The following is a 23,914-nucleotide window of genomic DNA, read 5'->3' on the forward strand; positions in this document are numbered from 1 at the left end:
GCCAGTATTTAATCCAACTCAACATGGAGCACATTAGAGCTCCTAATAGAAATTATGTGGACTCAGGTACAAAGGACTTTTGATATTGGAATATGGAATGCCATAATTGTATAAGGAGACCTTGGTAGGAAATTTAGTGTAAGGAAAAGGACATGAGTCTTATAGTATGACTAGACCTTACTCAATTCCAAATTCTGTCCATTAAAAGCTATGTGCTCTGGGATGAATTAGCATTCCTTTTTTTTTTTGAATCAGTCTCACTTTGCTATCCAGACTGGAGTGCAGTAGTGCAGTGTTGGCTCAGAGCAACCTCTGCCTCCCGAGTTCAAGCAATTCTCATGCCTCAGCCTCCCAAGTAGTTGGGATTACAGATGCGTGCCACCACACCCAGCTAATTTTTGTATTTTTTGTAGAGATGGGGTTTCATCATGCTGGGCAGGCTGGTCTTGAACTCCTGACATCAAGTGATCCACCTGCCTTAGCCTTCCAAAGTGTTGGGATTACAGGTGTGAGCCACTGCACCAGGCCCAAATTAACATTTCTGAGACTTCGTTCCATTATTGTAAAATGGAGATAATAATATTGAAGTCATTGGGTGATTATGACAACTAAATGGCATGATTCCAGTTAAATGTTTAGTGGAGTGTTTGGCACATAATAAGAGCACAATATGTGCTAGGTATCATTTGTTACTTCATCTGATATTTTTCTCTTGGGCCTCAATATCAATTTGTTTTTATGACTGTCTATAATGCACTTGAATTCAGGGCAGAGACCAAGAAAATCATTTCATTGCATGTGTAAAGGATGGAAGCAGTATGGGACATAAGCAGGATATTCCATGCAAGACTCACTTTCAAGCAATGTCAAAACATACCAGTGGGTGTATGCTTGCTACAGAGCATTCTTCATAGACCAAGGGACTTCTTCCTGCCTAAAAGGAATGGTAGGATTTGTGTATTGGTGTCCTAAACACTTCAAGACATTGATAGTTTAACCACAAGTTTTTCTCTTAGAAGTCAAGCATAATGACTATCAAGAATTTCTTCTTGCCTACACAGTACTGGGTCGAGAGCCATAAAATAGCTCTTATTAATTGGGTGCTTATTATTTATGTAACACTTTGTACATATTTTATCATTTTAAACTCAAATAACCCAATGGTATAAGTAAGATTAGTAAATCCCCCTTTTTCCAGTGAGGACAAAGGCACAAATTTGTTTTAGGGAAGACAAGACTTTGCTCTGTGTTAGATGGGAATTATGCATATCTTTCTTTAAGCCACGATATCCTTCCCTAGTTCTACTTTCTCTTTCTACTTCCAAGAATCTTACTTACTTCCTACTGCGTAATTTAAATAAGTTTTCCAATACAGGAAGTAAATGCTGGAACAAGGATTTTAACCCATTAATCTTTAAAGCTTAAGTATAACCCTTTACTACCTTAATTATGCTTGACTTATATTATACTTCTAGTCATTAGAGTAACTTCAAATGTGGAAGAAATATCTGTGCTATGTGGAGAACCGATACAAATAATTTGATTAAAAATGATTGGTCTGGTTATATTGTATTGCTGTGAGGCTGCAGAGGAAACACCCAGAGAACTGAATATTGTTGACTGAATGGCTCGTTTGTAACTCAAAAATAAATGCAATAAAGGAAACGAACATATTTTCATTAGAGTTTGTAAAATACTATGCACTTGAAATATCTTAGAAAAGAACAAATACTAACTACAAGTCATGTGTCATCAATAGAATCTAGATGCTAGGAAAGGGATTTAGATGGCATGGAGTCAGACTCCTCTACAATATAACTATTGTCGTAATGCTAGTACTTTCATTTTCCATGTCCTTTAGTCCTTATTCTTTTTTAGTTAAATAATATTTCTTTTGAAAATTTTGAAGTCATTGTAGACACTAATGGGATAGGACAGGACTTTGCTCCATGTTAGATGAGAATCACTCACATCTCTGTTGAAGCCACAATATCCTTCCCTAGTTGTGCTTTCTGTTTCTACTTCCAGGAGTCTTACTTCCTCATTTGAAATTCCTTTACCTAGAGAGTTGTTCTAGAATCTTCTACTTAGACTCAAATAATCGTTGATTGAAAAAATAGTTAAGAAAGAATAATAGCTAATATAATTGATAAATCATATTCTGGTTATATCAGAGATCTGACCTTGATGAAGTATAAAATGCACCATAGGTAGATAGGTACAAATACACTAAATATCTAAAGCTGAATTTAAAAAAAAATGCAAATTTTTATGTAGTTGCATAAGAATAAGTTATTTGCCTGACTTTCTATATAACTTTCTCTAGCTTTATGGAAAAAAGTCATTAATGGGATTGAAAGAGAGTTGTCCCTTGGATCCCAGAGGCAAAACTAATGCAGTTGCATCCAGACTTAAGAACAAAGAAATGTTGAGGGTAAATTTCAGAAAATAGTTAAGCCAATTTCTATTCTTCCATTACTCAATGGTACTGGGTCGTTGGCCCTGAAGGAGTTTAGTAACCACTAATTGACAAACATAAGGAGAAAAGAAGGCTGAAAATCAAAGAGAAAGCTAAGAATAATAGCATTGCCCTTGGTATTGCAGTGCCTTGTCACTATTACTTTATGGACAGTTGCATGTTCCTTATTTAAATTGACTGTGGAGAGTGAAATACCTGGATGAAAAAGTCCTCTTTCACAATAAACTGTGTCAAAACTTAGAGTAGAGTTGTTAGCCATTGTTATCTCCCACTTGGCATGAGCTAATTCACTTTCACACTCTATATGTTAGGAAACCAATCGAATAATGCACGTTGAGATTCTCAGGAACAAAGTACCTTCCTCTAGACCTCATATTTTATTAAATTAAACTGCAGGAGCAAGTACAATAAATAAATTTTAAATTTTAGCTCTGTTGATATTCACAAGGGTTTGTAGTGATTACAGGTGTACTTACCAGATTAAACTTAGAATATACATTACCGCTGAAAGAAATATATCTTTCTTAGAAAATAGAAACAGTCTTCAGTGTGGTTCTTTAATTTTTCAAGTCTATATTTATTCAGCAGGTTGCTGAAAGTGGACCTGCTCCCAGATTCCCATCTCCCTGAGGCTACAGCTGATGGTGGCTTGGTCCCCAGGAGTCTGGTTTAATTTCCAGCAGTGAATGATGGTGGAGATCAAACCATTGATCTTGAGAAAGTCCTGGAGGGGCTTCTAATGCAAGGTCAGCGCTCCAGGGCCCTGAGGCTACAAATGAAATGTTAGGCAATAAAAAAACCCAATATTCTATACTTTGAGCCATTGAGCTTTCCTTAGAGGACAAATATCAGCCCAAGCTATGTTTTGCTCTGAAAGATGCCTAATCAGAGTTAAATGTTTCCCAAGCTTCCATCACATCTGAGTGAAATGTTGTGGTCTTTGTATTTATGGCAAAGACCAGTTGACCATTTTTGCATGGTTTCTTCTGATACTGCCTCATTTCTATCACAGTTATGTTTTCATAGAATCACAATCATGTCTAAATGTGTACAATATATTTAGTAAAACTTACTCTGCAGCGGGGCAAATACATCTGCTGAGATTAAATGAGTTACTGAATTTCATATGGCTCATTACCTGTCGAGTTAGGGCTAGAACTCAAGCCATGTGATACTCATCCTAGTGCCCCACTGATTGTACCTTGAAGTATCTCTCATGAGAAGTTTATTAGAAATATTTAAACATATGAAGCACAATAATTTTAATGAACCCCATATGTACCTTAAAGGCTATACATACCACATACACAAGTCTTTATTAGGTCTTAAATGTAACCTATCTTAAATTAATGTTCCTGGTATAAATATTCATCTTTCCACAGATTTTAAAATATATTTTAATACAACTTGAAATATTGCTTTTCTAGATGCATGGTTTGTTAAACAGCAAATAAGACCACAGTTCTCTTGCTTTAGAAATTCACCGAGTACTTTTTTCGTGGTTATAAGTAGCCATTTTCCCTGACATCTAAATAATTGAGCTATGTTCATAACCACATTTGAAATAATGAGTCAGAATAAAACCTACACGGAATGCTAGTAGTCATTACTAAAAAATTCTAGAAGCCACAGCAAAGAAGGAGAAATAGCACTAAGTAAGTGCAAGTACTTTACCTAGAATCTAAACTAAGGTCATCTTGTCTTTCAATAATTGCTCAGCTGAAAGCCACAGCTGTCATTCCCTCAGGGGTTATTGCCATGGGGCTGTCTTCCCCTCTATTTTATTTATTTATTTATTTATTTTTCGAGACGGAGTCTCGCGCTATCGCCCAGGCTGGAGTGCAGTGGCCGCTTCTCAGCTCACTGCAAGCTCCGCCTCCCGGGTTCATGCCATTCTCCTGCCTCAGCCTCCCGAGTAGCTGGGACTACAGGCGCCTGCCACCTCGCCCGGCTAGTTTCTTTGTATTTTTTTTTTAGTAGAGACGGGGTTTCACCGTGTTAGCCAGGATGGTCTCGATCTCCTTCCTGACCTCGTGATCCGCCCGTCTCGGCCTCCCAAAGTGCTGGGATTACAGGCTTGAGCCACCGCACCCGGCCTGTCTTCCCCTATAATAGCCTCTTTTTTCATGTGACCCTCAGAGATGTCCTCTGCTAAGCCAGGAGCAGCTATGGCAGAATCCAGCTCCTGAACTACTGCCAAGAAACCTGAGGGGATCCACCAGCTGCTGACAGCATGCTGCGTACCCAGCTCTTGTGAAACCGCTCCCTGTACTCCTCTGCTTGTGATATGTCCAGAACCTGCCATACAATCAACCTCTGCCTTTTTCGTCCTAAGTCTTTGCTTCCTTCCACCAAGCAATCTGCACTCAATGTTTTGGACTACATGAACAGCAGTGGCTGTCCCAGGATTCACTAGTCTTAGAGCTATTAACCCCTGGGCTGGCTCTTGCATCTCGTTCATGATTGGGGTTTAGCAGCTGCTGCCCCCTTGTGCAGCACCTTCACTTGTTAACAAATGATGAGCTATATAATAAACAGTTTTTGCCCCTGACTTGCATACTGTATACATATACATATTGTATACCTATGCCTACTGTATACATATACATCATATTGTATACATCTTGCCATATCTATACAGATTGTATACATATTGCCATATCTATACATATTGTATACATATTGTATACCTATACAGATTATATACAATATGGAAGTCAGGGGCAAAAGCTGTTGCTTATATAGCTCATGGGGGTATTTTGAGTACTCCCTCATAGTTGCCAATTCCCAAATAAACTATCCAAACATTTCTATGTAGCATAGTTGGGGAAAATGGGCAGTCTCATGGAAGACTATGTTATATGGCTGGATTGCTTTAAAAAATATTTGACAGACCTATTTATTGCTCTCCTATTCCATGAGAAGACTGTTTATTAACTAAACCATAGTTCACATGTGCTCGTTTTCTTTGTCAGCTTTTTCTTTTAATTCCTTGCAAGCCTTTAAGATGTATTTTCAATATGGTATCAAGTTGCTTTCTTTATCTTCTAATAGCTTCAATTAATCTCTACAAGTTATTACTGCATAAATTGCCCATAATTATTTCAATGTTATTATGATTATTATATTTCAACTAAAATGTCTGTGTCTTATTAAAAGATTGTCAAAGCAATAGAATTGGTGATTACGATGACATTGCAGTGTCACACTTTCAACTAGAAAACCGAAATCTGTGGAAGGGGCATTGAGAACTGTGAAAAGTCATATATTTTATGCTATTTGTATGCTAACAAATTAACCCATCATAGTTGCAGGAATGCAGGCAGAAGACATAAGAAGCCTAGGTTAGAGACAAAGACCTCTATTATTTACGGCAATAACAGAAGTCAGAGTGTTAGCATTGACACCAGATCCCTGAGCTCCAGTTCCCATAGGGCCAGTGGACACCTGCTTATGCAGCAAGTTGTTTCACAGGAGAGGGAGGTTGAGTTTAGGAACCTTGGATCATAGACATAATGAAGAGTAAGCATGTTTGACATTTGACCCTGAGAGAAATACTAAATGTGTTTTCCAAGGCTGTTTCTCTAAAAACATACTTGAAAAGCTAATTTAGAACAAAGGGAGCCAGTGATTCTGCACTGAAGACATGCAGAAATGCAAGAGACCCATGGGGATTATTTTCCCTGAAACAATACCGAACTCTTATCTCTACACTGCACTGCTCCTGGTGAATTTTCCCATGAGACTGACGTTCCACTGACCACTCAGATTAGTCTGACCAACAGAGGTTGCAACCAAATCTACTGAATATATCTCATATATCATTCAGGTTAGAATACTCTTAATAAGACTCCAAGTAGCATTCAGTAAGTGGAGGCGTCTACCTATGCTAAGTGCTCCAATAGCAAAATCATCAGTCACAGTGACTTGTAACTCAAAGAGACCCCAAAAGTACTAGCACTTCTACATGTTCAGATCTTCACAATCAGGGGAATGCCTTTTGTAATTTATGGAACAGGGTAATATAGTCATATGACACAACAGCAAAAGTATAGTTTGCCTTGTGTATCTGTGGGTTCACCATCTGTGGATTCAACTAATCACAGATTGAAAACATTAATGGAAATAAGCATGATTGCATATGTATTGAACATATACAGACATTTTCCCTTATAATTAGTCCCTAAAAAATACGTAATAACAATGATTTATATAGCACTTACATTGTATCAGCTATTATTAGTAACCTAGAAATGATTTAAAGTAGATGAGAATATGTGTGTGAATTCAATGCAAATACTATACCATTTTATAACAGGTACTTGAGTATCCATAAATTTTGGTATCTGTAGGGATTCTGGAACCAGTACCTCAAGGATGCCAAGGTACAATTGTACATTAAATTGACCCAAAGGGCTCCACCTGGGAAGTCACATTATTTTCCCTTTCCAGCTGTAATCTCTTCCAAAGCTTCATTAGCTGTATTCAAGTATTTCCCTTTCGCCTCCACTGGACTGAATAAAATGGTAACTTGGACACCTGTATCCAAGAGAGCCACAAAAGTTTGAGTCCCTCTTTTTCTTGAAGTTCCTCAACATATCTGAATGAGTGTATACAGCTTCGGTCTCTCTTGGGGAAAGATAGACGTCCTTCTCCTTAAAGTGACTTACGTCAGGGTAGAGAAGGAGGAAGAGGTTAGCAGGTGTGGAGAGAGAGATAGCAGCTTAGCACCAGAAAACAAGATGCCTTTACTTGTAGTTTTTGGCAGCAAGACATCTGCTAGGGGCTTAAACAAACAAACTTGTAATTTTTTAGTCCACCCAATGTTTATATTAAGCAGTAACATAATCATTATTGACACAGTTTAATTAAGCCCTGGAATAATTGGACCAGCAGTTGCAGCCATGCTGCTTTCCCGCTGCAGACACAAAGGTTGTACCTTTTGGCTACATGAGACTTGAGAGACGTGTTTGTTAATCATGAGTATCTACTCCCCCATTATGAAGGTAACATCTGTTTTTTTTATTCACTCAGTTTCAAAGTAAAGCCTAAAAAAGTTTTCCAGGGTGGTGAGGCTGACTGCAAGGGTTTAGCTAAAATTCTTATAGTAAATTCCTCATTCGAGAGTGATTTATCTTCTTCAGCATTATGAAACCAATCTGAGCCACTCAATGTGTCATTGCTGGTGTTCCGCAGGAGTTTGGCGATCTCAGAGAAATTTCTCTAAGAGAATCATATCCCCCTTATAGCAGCCTAAATCCACTGTAAAAATTCTTTGAGCTTTCACCATCATCTCCAAATGGGTCTAATGTGGTCACACTTCACGAGGGGCTGAGCCTGGAAATGGCCCAACTGTTCCCATTTTTTTGAAGAAAAAAAACCCCACTTTTTTATCCACCAAGAGAACCAGTCTGAGTCCTAACAATTTAACTAATTCTATTCATTGTAATAGTGAGTTTTTCATATTTTAAGCTCAGTGTATGTGCACAGCTGTGTAACTATTGTCTGCAAATGGATGGAACCTCTGCCCACCAGGATGAATCTTTGTATTAATTATTACATTGTGGGAAACTTGAGGTTTGCTGCCTGTTTAGAGAAGAGTCCTCTGGCTTAGATCAAGACACTTAGCTCAGCTGTCCTTAAACCTGTTTTCCAGGAATCATGTCCCCAATTCTTCCTAATTAACAAACAATAAAGTAGAGAATCATATATTACCCCATTAACCATTCAATTTGGTCAACAGGTTCACTACTGGTCTTAATGAACTTCCCTTAAATTCCATTAGCCTATAAGGTTCTCCTCCCCTTATTCCCAAAAGTCATGTCTCTGTCAACATTCCATCTTTGTTACCTAGGAGAAAGATGAGAATGTATGAGAGTAGTCACAGCAGAGTACAGAATTGTTGTGACTACTTAGCTCTCTACCAATTCTCTCTCTCTTTTTTTTTTTGGCTGAAAATTCATTAAGCTTCTCATAGAAGACAATCAGCCACTTGTTTCTGGTTTGATATTAGGTCTGGCAACATTATATTTTTTACATACTGATTTCCAAGTCAAGTCAATACGTCAAAAGAAAGCTACAACTAGGCAAGCAGAGTAGGTGACACATGCTCTGTTATACCTGTGGTCACTCTAGTCTTTGGGTTTTCATTTCTTCATTCCATTTCTTAAATTTTATGCATGACCTTTAAAATCTGAACTCAGTTTATTCATGCCAAACCCTTATGTTAAATGCTAGCTAATGGATATCTCTTTTGAACGCTACTACTTTCTTTATCATAAAATTATTTCTTCTGTAGTCTTAGCGATGTTTCATATCACTTTCAAGGTATCTACTGATTTAGGATATATAATGTTGCTTAAAGGGTCATTTGTTACACAATCCAATCCACAGGCATTATGGATAGATATGTGGTCTCCATTATGTTCAAAATAGTTCTGCATTTCTCTGGAGAAGCACTCTTGGTGAGATAAGGCAGTTTGGAGCTGAACAGATCTTTTTTCCTTAGTCCAAACATGAACACAAAATGTAGCTGCTATTTATGATGACTAACTGTCAGGTTTTCAGAGTATTCCATCACAAATTAATTTCTTTCCATTTAAGACTCTCTCTAGAGATGTTCATCAAAGAAAGAAATAAGAAGTTATTAAACATAAGGAAACTTGCAGGAAAAAAATCCCCTCATTCAGAGAAAAGGATTTTATCTGAGCCTGGAAATGGCCTGTGATAGAGACCATGATAAAGACTTGAATTGCTTAAATGTCAGTCTTTCCACTGAAGAATAGTGACTCTCTATCTTTTATGAAGTGTTATAAAATAATGTTTCAGAGGAAACAAATGTTTTAGTCAATTCAGAGTTTTCATTTGTCCTGAGTGCTGTTGTACCTGGCAGGATAAAAGTTGGTTAGGGCCAAACTTCCAAAGATCATCGATTGATTTTAGTGAGACTGTTGAGTGGCTGCCAAACTCTAGCGTTGCTATTTTGTTCTCATGTTCTATTAAGCAATAACTAAAAATAAAAAATAAAAATAAACTAAGAAAATTTCTATATCCCAAAATGACATTTCTGATTGTAAAGTCTATCCCCAGAGTTCCTGTGTGTCTAGAAAGTCTGGAGTATAAAGAGGCTGGGAGAGGTACTTGTGATATGCAGCGAAATAACTGAACAAGCATTATCTGTGACCTAGAAGGTGAACTGAATTCTTCCCCGGCTATAAAGTGTGTTAAGTGGGAAATTCCAAGACTTTGGCGACAAGGAATATAATAGACCCATGCCTCACTTTTTCTAGGTTTATAGTAAATCTTTGCTTTCACTCTAAACAAAAAAGCTCTCAAAGGACCAAAGATAATGAAAGGTTCTAATGTATAAAACTAAGGGCCAAAAGTGCTGAAAATAGACATCTTCATCTCTATTGTAATATAATAGATTACATTATAATCTATTCAATCATGAATAGATTATAAACTACTAGAATATATTACCTAAATCGAGATAGACTCTGTCAGTTTCTATTCTATTTTCCTCAACAGCCATTTTCCATCATATACATTGGTCTGTATGCAAGTTTTTATTCTAATAAGAGAAATACCTGGAATAAAGTAAGAGAAAATAAAATGCAAGAACTTAAAAGAGGGAAAATTACTAAGGCTTTTCATTTATTATTTGAATAAATATTTACAAAAGTAGTTAGCATGTTGGGCAGTTGTAGCAATACAAACACAAATAAGGCTATTATGTCTTCAATACAATCATTACTTAGCAGCAAAAATAAGATGTAAGTTGAATAAAATATAAGATATAAAAGCATATATAGGAGACATGTAAAGTAGAAAAAAGTTTAACGGGAAAGAAATTAATTCCAGTTAGGTAAAAATAAAGGTTTCCTTTTAGTAGTTATGTTTGACCTGAGCTATTAGAATAAGCAGAATAGTCTGAGCACGGTGACTCACTCCTGTAATCCCAGCACTTTGGAAGGCCACTGTGGGTGGATCATGAGGTCAGGAGTTCAAGACCAGTCTGGTTAACATGGTGAAACCCCGTGTCTACTAAAAACACAAAAATTGTCTGGGTGTGTGGTGACAGGCACCTATAATCCCAGTTACTCAGGAAGCTGAAGCAGGAGAATTACTTGAACCCGGGAGGCAGAGGTTGCAGTGAGCCGAGATTGTGCCATTGCACTCTAGCCTGGGCAATGGAGTGAGACTTCATCTCAAAACAAAACCAAACAGAAACAAAAACAAGAAAACAAAAAACAAACTAACCAAAAAAAAAGAATAAGTAGAATATAGATAAGCACAGACGTGGTAGAAGAACATCCAAAACAAAAATAAAAGGAAACCAGCAATGTAAGTGACACATTTACTGAGAATGGCAAATACGGCCATCTGAAATTCCATATGAAGAAGACCTGAGGGGAGCATGTTTGGAAATGTATATTGAAGCCATATTATATGTAGCCTTGAAGGACGGCTTAAGGAGCTTTGGTTTAATTCTGTGGGCAATAGAGAGGTATTCAAGATAACTGTGGTTAAAGGAGAGATACTACCTGAGATACATTTTGCTATTAATCTCACCTTAGGGAATGTGATAGAGATAGGGTTATTCGTAAGAACTGTTTTATTACACCTTAAGCTTGTGACTAAGATAATATGAGTGGAAATCAAGCTAATGGGAGGAGGAACCAATTTTGGAGAAAACACTATGTGTGTATAAATACTTAATTTGCAGTGTAAGTTATTCCCAGTGGGACAGTCTAGCAGACAATTACAAATGAAGAAACAGAGATAAGGAAAGAGAGCAGGCATGTGATTATGAATATAGAAAAATTCATGTAGCACTATTCATGGAACACTTAAGATAGATGAAATCCAGATTGCTAAAAATGCAGGAAGAGATTGATAAATATTTGTATTCTGGTGGATAGGAGGCAAAAAGAGACAAAACGTGAAGGACATAAGAGATATTGATGGTGATATAAAAGAACCATGAGATTAGTGCACTGTTGAAATTGAAGTAGGACAAGGTTCAGAAAGGGGAGCATGGGCGGCAGTATCAAATGTGCCACTGAGTTAAGATTGAAGGTAAAAATACACATTGGGTGTAGACTGGTGATCTTTAAGATAACAGATTAAAATATTGGTGCAAATAAAAGTTAGATTTTTTTAATGAATAAAAAAGGATAAAACCTTTAAGACATTAGGTTAGGCAAAAATATCTTAGATACAAAATCAAAAACACAATCCATAAAGGAAAAGGTAATAAAATGTACTTCATCAAAATTAAACTGTACTTCAAAGCTCACTGTAACATTAATAAACAGACAATCACAGCCTGGTAAAATATATTTGAAATTTGTATCTGTATTAGTCTGTTTTCATGCTGCTGTTAAAGACATGTCTGAGACTGGGCAATTTACAAAAGAAAGAGGCTTATTTGACTTTTCCACGTGGCTGGGGAGGCCTCACAATCATGGCAAAAGGTGAAAGGCACATTTCACATGGTGATAGACAAGAGAATAGAGCTTGTGCAGGGAAACTCCCCTTTTTAAAACCATCAGGTCTCATGCAACTTATTCACTATCATGAGAACCACACCAGAAAAAACTGCCCCCATGATTCAGCTACCTCCCACCGGGTACCTCTCACAACATGTAGGAATTAAAGATGAGATTTGGCCCCATACAAGTCCAAAATCCAGCAGGGCAGTCAAATCTTAAAGCTCCAAAATGATCTCCTTTGACTCCATGTCTCACATCCAGGTCACGCCAATGCAAGAGGTGGGTTCCTATAATCTTGGGCAGCTCTGCCCCTGTGGTTTTGCAGGGTACAGCATCCCTCCTGGCTGCCTACATGTGCTGGTGTTGAGTGTCCGTGGCTTTTCTAGGCACACTGCAAGCTGTCTGTGGATCTACCATTCTGAGAGTGCCCCAGTAGGGCCTCTGTTTGGTGGGCTGTGACCCCACATTTCCCTTCTGCACTGCCCTAGCAGTGCCCCATGGGGCCCTGCCCGTGCAGCAAACTTCTGCCTGAGCATCCAGGCATTTTCATACATCTTTAGAAATCTAGGCAGAGGTTCCCAAACCCTAATTCTTGACTTCCATGCACTCTCAAGCTGAACATCACATGGAGGCTGCCAAGGCTTGGGATTTGTACCCTCTGAAGCCACAGCTTGAGCTCTACATTGGCCTCTTTCAGCCATGGCTGGAGCAGCTGGGATGCAGGGCACCAAGTCCCTAGGCTGCACACAGAACAGGGACCCTGGGCTGAGCTCACAAAACCACTTTTCCTCCTGGGCCTCTGGGCCTGTGACGGGAGAGACTGCTGTAAAGGCCTCTGACATACCTTGGAGACATTTTCCCCATTGTCTTGGGGATTAACATCTGGCTCCTTGTTACTTATGAAACTTTCTGCAGCTGGCTTGAATTTCTTCTCAGAAAATGGGATTTTCTTTTCTATCACATTGTCAGGCTGCAAATTTTCTAAACTCTTAAGCTCTGCTTCACTTATAAAACTGAATGCCTTTAACAGAATTCAAGTCATCTCCTGAATGCTTTGCTGCTTAGAAATTTCTTCCACCAGATACCCTAAATCATCTTTCTGAAGTTCAAAGTTCCACAAATCTCTAGGGTTGGGGCAAAATGCCACCAGTCCCTTTGCTAAAACATAACAAAAGTCACCTTTGTTCCAGTTCCCAAAAAGTTTCTCATCTCCCTCTGAGACCACCTCAGACTGGATTTTACTGTCCGTATCTTTATCAACATTTTGGTCAAAGCCATTCAACAAGTCTCTAAGGAGTTGCACACTTTCTGTTTCACATTTTCCTGTCTTCCTCTGAGGCCTCCAAATTGTTCCAGACTCTGCCTGTTACCCAGTTCCAAAGTTGCTTCCACATCTTCAGGTATCTTTTCAGCCATGCTCCACTCTACTGTACCAATTTTCTGTATTAGTCTGTTTTCATGGTGCTGATAAAGACATACCTGAGACTGGACAATTTATGAAAGAAAGAGGTTTAATGGACTTACAGTTCCACATGGCTAGGGAAGCCTCACAATCATAGTGGAAGGTGAAAGGCATGTCTCACATTCAGCAGACAAGAGAAGAGAGCCTGTGCAGGGAAACTCACCTTTTTAAAACCATCATATCTCGTGAGACTTATTCCCTATTACAAGAACAGCACAGGAAAGACCTGCCCCCATGATTCAGTTACCTCCTACTGGGTCCCTCCCACAACACGTGGAAATTCAAGATGAGATTTGGGTGGGGACACAGCCAAACTCTAACAAAAGAGTTGTATTTAAAAATTTTAAATAACTCTCCACACCCAATAATAAGAAAGCAAAAACCAAATAAACATATGAATAAAACCTTGAACAGGTTCTTTGCTAAATAAGATGTCAAAATCAGAAATAATCAGTGACTCTGCTCAGCAGCATCAGTCACTAGTAAATTAACACCACTACAAAATACCATTATAACTTCATAGAATGACTAAAATTTTAAAAGCCTGAGTACACAAAATGTTGGAAGAAACTTGAACTCTTACACTGCTGCTGGGAATGTAAAATGGTGCAGTTACCTGTAAAAAAGTTTAATAGCTACTTAAAAAGTCAAACACTGATGTACTATGTGATTAATTTATTTCACTCCTGGGTACTTACCTAAGATAAATGAATGCAAGTGTTCAGTCAAAACTTGTACCCAAATGTTCATAACACTTGTATTTGTAATTCCCCAAAACTTCACACTACCCAAATGTCCATCAACGTGATAGATATAACAAATTTTGTTATATCTATACAATAGGCACTGCACAGCAATAAAACAAATAAACTGTTAGTCGGTGTTACAGCTTGAATGAATCTCAAATTAAGTATGCTGAGTGAAAAATAGAAGCAAAAAATTACATACTACATTATTTCATTCCATTTGTATAAAATGCAAGAAAATGTAAATTAATCCAAAATGACAGAAAGATCGGTGGTTGCCTGGGCATAAGTGAAGTGAGATGGAGAGAGGTAAAATGGAGGAACAACAAAGGGGCATACAAAGATTTGGGGGATAATTAATATAATAACTATCTTTATTTTCATTATACATGTATCAAAACTTACTAAATTGTACTCTTTAAATATGTTCAGTTTATTCTACATCACTTATATCTCAATAAAGTTGATAAAATATATAAGCAATTCAAACCTTGGACCTAGCTGCCATCCATAAAGCAGTCCCAGGATCGGGCTTCAGCACTGCTCTACTGTGATTAACAGTCATTTAAAATGGAGATCTATGAATTATCTGACAAAAAGTTCAAAGAATTATTCAAATAATTGTCTTAAAGTAGCTCAATGACTTACAAAGGAATTAGGATAACTAAGTAAAATTATGAAAACAATCCATAAACAAAGTTAGAATTTTGGGGAGCGAAAAGGAAACAATAAAAAATAATTAAAACAGATATCCTGGAGCTATAGAAGACAATGACTGAAAAATTCAAAAGAGAACTCCATCAGCAGACACAATTATGCAGAATTAAAAATAAGCAGGTCATTTGAAATTATCCAGTGAGAGAAACAAAAAGAAAAAAAAGAAAAAGAGTAAAGAAAGGCTATATGACTTATGGAACTATCAAGTAAATCAATGTATGCATTATGGGATCCTCAGAAGAACTAGAGGATGAGAAAGGGACAGGAAACTTACTTAAAGAAATGATGACAGAACATTTCCTGAGTCTGGGGAGGAAAATGAACATCCAGATGGATGATGCCCAAAGAACCACAAATAGGCTGAATGTCAAGAGGTATTTAGCATGACACATTATAATAAAATAGGCAAAAGTCAAAGACAAAGAGATAATTTTGAAAGCAGCAAGAGAAAAATGACTTGTCACAAACTAGGGAAATTTCATGAGACTATCAGAAATTTCTCAGCAAAAACCTTTCAGGCCAGTAGAGTGGAATGATGTATTCAAAGTGCTGAAACAAAGACAGACTTGCCAACTAAGAATAATATCCCCAGTGACGCTGGATCTCAGAAATGAAAAAGAGATAAAGACTTTCTGAGACATACAAAAGCCCAGGAAGTTCCTCAACACTAGATGTGCCTTATAAGGTATACTAAAGGGAGGTCTTCAACTTGAAATGAAAAGGCACTAATAAGAAACATGAAAACTTGAGAAAATATAAAACTCACTGTTAAAGGTAAGTATCTACTCAAATTCAGAATACTTTAATACTGTAATGGTGGTATATAAATCACTTTTAACTTTAGTATAAAAGTTAAAAGACAAAAGTATTAAAAACAACTGTAATTACTGTGATAGTTAATCATATATGTCAATTTGGCTGGTTAAGGATTTACCAAGATAGTGGGCAAAGCATATTTCTAGATGTGTCTGTGAAGGTGTTTCTGAAAGAGATTAGCATTTGAATCAGTAGACTAAGTAAAGAAGATCCACCCTTACCAATCTAGTCAGACCTCATCCAATCCAATGGAGCCCAGGAGGGAAGAAAATGGTGCAGGAAAGGTAAATTTCCTCTCTTCTGGAGCTTGGAGAGCCATCTTCTCCTGCTCTTGGATACTGGAGCTCCTGGTATTTGGTCCTTTGGACTCCAGGATTTACACCAACACTTCTTCTCCAACCCTCCATGGTTCTCAGGCCCTTGGACTCATATTAAATTACACCACTGACTTTTCTGGTTCTTCGTCTTGCAGATGGCATGTATGGAGCTTCTTGGCCTTCATAATCATGTGAGTCAATTTTCATAATAAATGTCCTCTTTTATATATATATATATATATATATATATATACACTAATATATATATACTATTAGTTTTGATCCTCTGAAGAACCCTAATACAGCTAAAATAATTTGTTAATAGATACATAATATAAAAAGATATAATTATGACTTCAATAACATAAAATATGTGTGTGGGGGGAAGAAGTGTAGAGCTTCTGTATGTGATCAAAGTAAAATTATTATCAGCTTAAAATAATGTTTTATGTAAGCCTTATGGTGATCACCAAGAATAACCTGTAATAAATACGTTAAAATTAAAAGAGTCAAAGCATACCACTACAGAAAAAGCCATCAAATCAGAAAGACAGTGGGAGAACAAGAAAAGAACAATGAATCACAAAACAGACAGAAAATACTTAAAATGGCAGTAGTAAGTTCTTGGCAGCAGTAAAGTAATCAACAATTACTTAAAATGTAAATGGATTTAAATATCCACTTAAAAGATACAGGGTGGCTGAATATATTTTTTTAAAAGATCCAACTAAAATGCTGTCTACAAGAGACCCACTTCAGAATTTAGAACTCACATAGGCTGAAAGTGAAAGTTATTCCATGAAAATGGTAACCACATGAGAGCAGGGGTGGCTAGATTTTATATTGTACAAAATAGGCTTTACACCAAAAACTATCATAGGACAAAGGTCATTATATCATGAAAAAGGAGTCCATTCATAAAGAGGATATAACAAGCACAAATATATATGCACCCAACACTGGAATACCTAAATATAAAAACAAATATTAACAGAACTGAGGGGAGAAATGAACAGTAGTATAATAATCATAGGAGACTTTGATACCCCAGTTTCAACAATGGATACATCACCCGGAGAAAAGATCAAAAAGGAAACAGCAGACTTACCAAACAGATTTATACAAAACACTTCATCCAACAGGAGAAGAATGGACATTCTTTTCTAGCACACACTAAATATTATCCAGGATAGACTATAGGTTAGCCCCCAAAAAAGTCTTAAGGAAATTAAAATCATATTAAACATCCAACCATAATGATATTAAACCACCAAACTAGAAATCAGTAACAAGAGGAAAATTGAAAAATTCACAAATATGTGAAAATTAACACACCACTGCACAACCAATAAATCAAATAAAAAAATCAAAAGAGAAATTAAAAAATATTGAGACAATGAAAATGGAAGCACAACATTCAAAAACGTTGGAATGCACTGAAAACCATTTTAAGAAGTTTACAGCAAATATACCTACCTGAAAAAAGAAATATTTCAAACAACCTAACTTCTCAAGAAGTTAGAAAAATAATAACAAACTAAGCCCAAAGTCAGTAGAAGAAAAAAATAATAATAAAAGTAGAGCAGAAAAAAAAGTCAAATAGAGAATTTTTTATAAAATTCGAAAAGAGTTGTAGAAGTAAAGCTTGTTGTTTTTTAGATGTTTCCACATTGATTTTACAAAACGAGCATTATCCTGATACCAGTGTTGGTCAAGGATACTAAAAGATAAAACAGAAACAAAAACATAAACTGAAAGCCAATATACCTGATGAACATGATGCAAAAGTCCTCAACAAAATACTAACAAGCAGGATTCAAAGGATGATACAACATGATTTAGTGAATCTTATTCCTGGGAGGCTAGGATGATTCAACACATGCATATCAATGAATATGATAAACCAAGTTAGCAGAAAGAAGGATAGAAGTTATCATCACTATAGATGTAGAAAAAGCATTTGACAGAATTCAACAAACTTTCATGATAAAGACTTCAACAGATTAGGCATAGAAGGAATATACTTCAACATAACAAAGTCCATATATGACAAACTCACAGGTAAAACACACAGTGGTGAAAACCTAAAAGCTTTTCCTCCTACATCAGGAACAAGACAAGGATGCCCACTCTTTCTACTTCTATTCAATATAGTACTAGAAGTCCTAGCCAGAGCAATTAGAAAAAAAAAAAAAAAAAGAGAGAGAGAAAAGGAAAAGCACCCACATCATAGCGAAGTAAAATTGTCTCTGTTTGCATATGACATGATGCTATACATTAAAAACCCTAAAGACTCCACCAAAAAACTATTAGAACTAGTAAATGAGTTCAGCAAAGTTGCCAGATACAAAATAAGCCTACAAAAATCAGTAGCATGTCCATACCTTATAGATAAACTATCTGAAAAAGAAATTTTAGGCCAGGTGAGGTGGCTCACGCCTGTAATCCCAGGCGTGTAATCCCAGGCCTTTGGGAGGCAAAGATGGGTGGATCACCTGAGGTTAGGAGTTCAAGTCCAGCCTGACTGACACGGTGAAACCCCACCTCTACCAAAAAAAATAAATAAATAAAACAAAAATTAGCCTTGCATGGTGGCACTTGCTTGTAATCCTAGCTACTTGGGAAGCTGAGGCAGGAGAATTATTTGAACTCAGGAGGCAGAGGTTGCTGTGAGCAGAGATCATGCCACTGCACCCCAGCCTGGGCGAGAGTGAGACTTTGTCTCAAAAAAAAAAAAAAAAGAAAGAAAAAAAAATGGCTCACGCCTATGATCCCAGCACTATGGGAGGCCGAGGTGGGCAGATCAAGAGGTCAGAAGATTGAGACCATTCTGGCTAACACAGTGAAACCCCGTCTCTACTAAAAATACAAAAAAATTAGCCGGGCGTGGTGACGGGCGCCTGTACTCCCAGCTACTCAGGAGGCTGAAGCAGGAGAATGGCTAAACCTGGGAGGTGGGGCTTGCAGTGAGCCAAGATCGCGGCACTGCACTCCAGCCTGGGCGACTCCATCTCAAAAAACAAAAATAAAAGAAAGAAAGAAATTTTTAAAATCTCATTTAAAAAAGCATCAAAAAGAATAAAATGCTTAGAAATAAATTTAATCAAAGAAGTGAGATCTGTATACTGAAAACTGTAAAATATTAATGAAAGCAATTGAAGAAGACATAAACAAATGGAAAAAAATTCTATGTTCATGGATTTAAAGAATGAATACTGTTAAAATCCTAATACCCAAAGCAATCTACAGGTACAACACAATCCCTATCAAAATTCCAATGGCATTTTTCACAGAAGTAGAAAAAAAAATTATAAAATTAATAAGGAAATACAAAAGACCCAAATAGGCAAAACAATATTAAGCAAGAAAAGAAAAGCTAGAGGGATCACATTTACTGATTTCAAAACATATCACAGTGCTACAAATATCAAATTATGGCACTGAGATTAAAACAGACACATGGGCTAATGTAACAGAATTCAAAGCCCCAAAATAAACCCACACATTTACAGTTAGTTGATGCTTGACAAGGTTTCCAAGAGCAAACTATGGGGAGAGAGTCGTCTCTTCAATGAATGATTTTCGGAAAACTGCATACCCGCCTGCAGAAGAATGAAACTGGACCAGTATCTCACAACATATACAAAAATCAACTAAAATGTATTAAACACTTAAACACAAGGCCAGTAGCTATAAAACTACTCAAAAAACACATAGGGAAAATATTCTTGACATTGGTCTTAGAAATGAGTTTTTTGTCATGACACCAAAAGCATGAGCAATTAAAGCAAAAGTAGACAAGTTGCATTTCATAAAACTAAAAAGCTTCACACAGCAAAGGCAACAATAAAAGAGAGAAACAACTTAGAAAACAGGAAAAAATATTTGCAAATCATTCAGTCATTTGGTAAGTGGTTAATATCCAAAATATATAGAAACTCTTACAACTCAATAACAAAAAGCCCGATTTAAAAGTGGGCAAATAACCTGAATAGGTATTTTTGCAAAGAAGACATATAAATGATCAAGAGATATTTGAAAGGGTCCTCAACATTAGTAATTATCAGAGAAACGAAAATCAAAATCACAATGGGGTCTCATCTCAACACTTGTTGGAATGACTATTATTAAAAAACACTCACACACACACACACAAACAAACAACTTGGTGGAGCTGTTGAGAAAAAGGAACCCTTATACACTGTTGGTGGGATTGTGAATTCATATACTCAGTCTGAAAAACATAATAAGGCCTCCTTAAAATTAAAATAGAACTACCATATGATCCATCAATCCCACCTTTGGGGATATATCCAAAGTAAATGAAACCAGTAATTTGAAGAGATAATTGTACTCCATGTACATTGCGGCATTATTCACAATAACCAAGATATAGAAACAAGGCATGTGTGCACCAACGAATGAATGAATAATGAAATTGTGGATATTATCAGCCTTACAAAAGAAAGAAATTTTGCCATTTGTGACAACATGGATGAACCCGGAAGACATTATGCTAAGTAAAATAAACCAGACACAGAAAGACAAATATTGTATGATTTCACTTATATGTGGAATCCAAAAAAAAAAAAAAAATCCTATAAAAGCAGAGACTAGAAATGTGATTGCCAGGAGCTGGGGGGGTGGGGAATATGGGGATATGTTGGTCAAAGTGTACAAAGTTTCAGTTTTGCAGGATAAATAATTTTGAAGATCTAAAATACACAGCATGGATATACTGTATGTTAGTATAGCTAATGTATTCTGTAATATACTCTCAGCAAAATTTAAAATTCTCTAAGAGAGAACTTTTTTTTTTTTTTTTGAGATGGAATTTTGTTCTGTTGCCCGAGATGGAGTGCAATGGCACAATCTCGGCTCACTGCAAACTGCCTCCCGGCCTCAGCCTCCTGAGTAGCTGGGATTACAGGTGTGGCTGGGTGGATCACCTGAGGTCAGGAGTTCAAAACCAGCCTGGCAAACATGGCAAAACCCCATCTGTAGTAAAAATATGAGATTAGATCTTAATGTTTTAAGTAGGAAGAGAGGGAGGAAGGGAGGGAGGGAGGGAAGGAAGGAAGGAGAAAGAAAGAAAGAGAAAGGAGGGAGGGAGGGAAAGAGAGAGAGAAAGAGAAAGAGGGAAGGAAGGAAGGAAAGAAAAAAGAAAAGGAAAGGAAAGAAAGGAAAGGAAAAGAAAAGATAAGAAAAGAAAGTGAAAGAGAAAGAAAGGGAGGAAGAAAGAGACTGCATGAAGTTATGGCAATGTTAATTTGCCTGACCGTGGTAATTATTTCACAGTGTAGATGTACATCAAAACATCACCTTGTATACCTTAAATATATATCATTTTTATTTCCCAATTGTATGTGAAAAAAATCGGGGGGGAAATTAAAAATAAAAATATTTCACATTTACAAAATAAGTAAATAGGCAAAGGGAGGAAAATTTAAAAGACCTTGTAAAGATGAAAGGAATATAATTCAAAGGCTTAACTATGAAAAGTGGAAGAAATACTTCCAACTTCAGTGTCTTGAATACGTGTATGAAAGGATGTCCTAATTCATGCAAAGCAGTTTTTAGCACCACCTGCGGAAGATTTTGTGTGTGAATGAAAGGGGAATGAGGGGTGCAAATGTTGTTCAAATCATGTATATATAGTTTCCACACTAAAGGATATTATAATGCAGTAATTAATCATTCAATTGAAAGTAAGTTACTGCCTGACAGCCTGATCATTTACCCAGAAATCTACATTGCTGATCAGGGAATTCATTATTTGAATTGATTATAATTCAATAATTTTACACATGGCATCCAACAGGGGGTGCTACAATCGGTCACTTTACCATGCTGTAGACTACAATGAACTGACTCTAGGTAATTGGTTGGCTTCTCTAAGCCAAGCTAAGGTGAATATTAACCAATACTAGAAATGGAAAGACAAGAACTTAACAAAGGGTGTGCAGTCCCCTTGAACCTCCTTCTATTCTCATGTTCTTTAATATTCCTTAGAAGTTGACCTTCTCTAATAAGAATGGACAGATGGTGAGAAAAGTATATAAAAGAGGTTATTGACTAAGTAAAGGTAAATTTTTATTTGATAAGGAAACTCAAAGTTGTATTTTGTGATTGGTGTCACGTATTTATTAAGGATAGACTAAGTTTTCTCACAGGTATTGAGAATAATAATCACAAATCCGTACTCGAATAGGGATGTTTTGAGGATTCAATCATCTAATTCATGTAAAACCAGCAGAATAGTGTCTGGTATATGCTAAATACGCAGTAAATAGCAGATAATAAGAGTTCTATAATATAGTTGGGAAAAGACACATAGACTGTTTTGCTTGCAAAGTAATTTGTGTGTGTGTGTGTGTGTGTGTGTGTGAGAGAGAGAGAGAGACAGGAAAAATACGTTTGTGAGAAAGAATTAGGTAGTGATAATTATACAAATTTAAAAGCTGGAGAGATTCAGGTTGGCAGGAATGATCTGTAAAATATTTACAAAGGAGCTAATTTGCTGAAGTCTGAAGGGTAGATAAAATTTTTAAATTATTCTAAATGAGAGGGAGGATGGATAAGCAGGGAGATAGTGTGGGGAAAACATGGATATGGTGTAATTGGAAATATTAACAGGCAACCCAAAAAAGTAGGAGAGAATCTTTACTGGGAAGTAGAGAAGGACCAGACAAGTGTCAGAACAATTCTCTATCGATAAAGTGAAGTCATCCACTTTTTTGAGAAAGATGTAATTAATTTCATGAGTATTATTTCAAATGCATTATTTAGGCAAAATAGAAGACCACAGAGATAGAAGTGAAAGGTGGCAGTAAGAAATTCACCGAAGGAGAACAAAAAAGCCTGACTTAAATTATTGCCATGATAGCAGAAAGAAAAAACGGAAAGAAATATATAGTTTTAGAAGATAAAGGGAGAAAAGCATTATAACAGGTTTTCCCACTTTCCAATCTATGCTGCAAATTAACCTCAGCACTCTCTTCTTGAAACACATTACTGGATCACCACACCTTTAGAACAATATCTTAACTAATTCCCTCAGTAATTTCAACATGTGAGTATGAGTTTGCTTCTTAGAATCCTTCACTGGGAAGCTCTATGTTGTCATTTTCTCTATCTTTACATCTTCTTCCATAGCCTAAAGTGTTTTCCTCTTCTCCAAAGCCCCTTCCATTTTTCAAAATTAATATCAAATGTTAATTTTTTGGTAAGGTGAATGAACTATGTTTGCTCTTCTCTATACATTACTTACAGAACTTAGTAAGCACTGACATGGGTTATGCACTTGTCTTACCACACTTACTAGATAGTACATGTCTGAGCGCAGAAGCCAATTTAATGTTGGTTCCATTGCCAGCATCTATCGTATGTTTTGAACATACTAGATGCTCAATAAATATTTGCTGAATGGATGAGTTAAAATTACCTTGTTTATTGGCACAACTTTATTGTTGAAATGTTCTGGGGATTTTTTGTCTCCAAGACAGAGAAACTCAGAATTCTCCTTCTAGAGTAGGAGAGACAATGATCCACGATTTACTAAAAAAAATAAAAGCAACACAGTGGGAAAATCTGGGAAATCACACAGGATTCCCAGTTCCTCCAATTATCCCTGGGCTCTTAAATCAGTAGAGAAGCCTGAAACATGTAGTTTATAGGATCCTGCTAATGAGGTACCTGGTATTACACCGAAATAAGCACTTCTCTTTTAGTGACACAGCCACTATGAAGTAATATTAGTTCAACCTATATTACCTATATTACATGAAGGACAACTTATATTCAGGGCACTTTACTTTCTGAAAATCTGTTGGCTCCCTCCCTCCCCCCCACCCCACCCCCGGCCCACACACACACACACA

The 23,914-nt window shown here is 36.7% G+C and overlaps 1 protein-coding gene across 1 annotated transcript in view; it reads left to right on the top strand.

The window, feature by feature from the left end:
• The first annotated feature begins 23 nt into the window (after window positions 1–23).
• KRTAP26-1 (keratin associated protein 26-1) overlaps window positions 24–23,914 on the top strand; it is a 27,360-nt gene continuing 3,469 nt past the window's right edge. Inside the window, exons 1-2 of the mRNA XM_017855928.1 lie at window positions 24–66; window positions 21,537–21,566. Coding sequence (XP_017711417.1) covers window positions 24–66; window positions 21,537–21,566 — 73 coding nt within the window. The remainder of the gene's footprint in view (window positions 67–21,536; window positions 21,567–23,914) is intronic.

This window comes from Rhinopithecus bieti, unplaced genomic scaffold, assembly GCF_001698545.2.
Source record: "Rhinopithecus bieti isolate Rb0 unplaced genomic scaffold, ASM169854v2 scaffold_1295, whole genome shotgun sequence".
Lineage (NCBI taxonomy): Eukaryota > Metazoa > Chordata > Mammalia > Primates > Cercopithecidae > Rhinopithecus > Rhinopithecus bieti.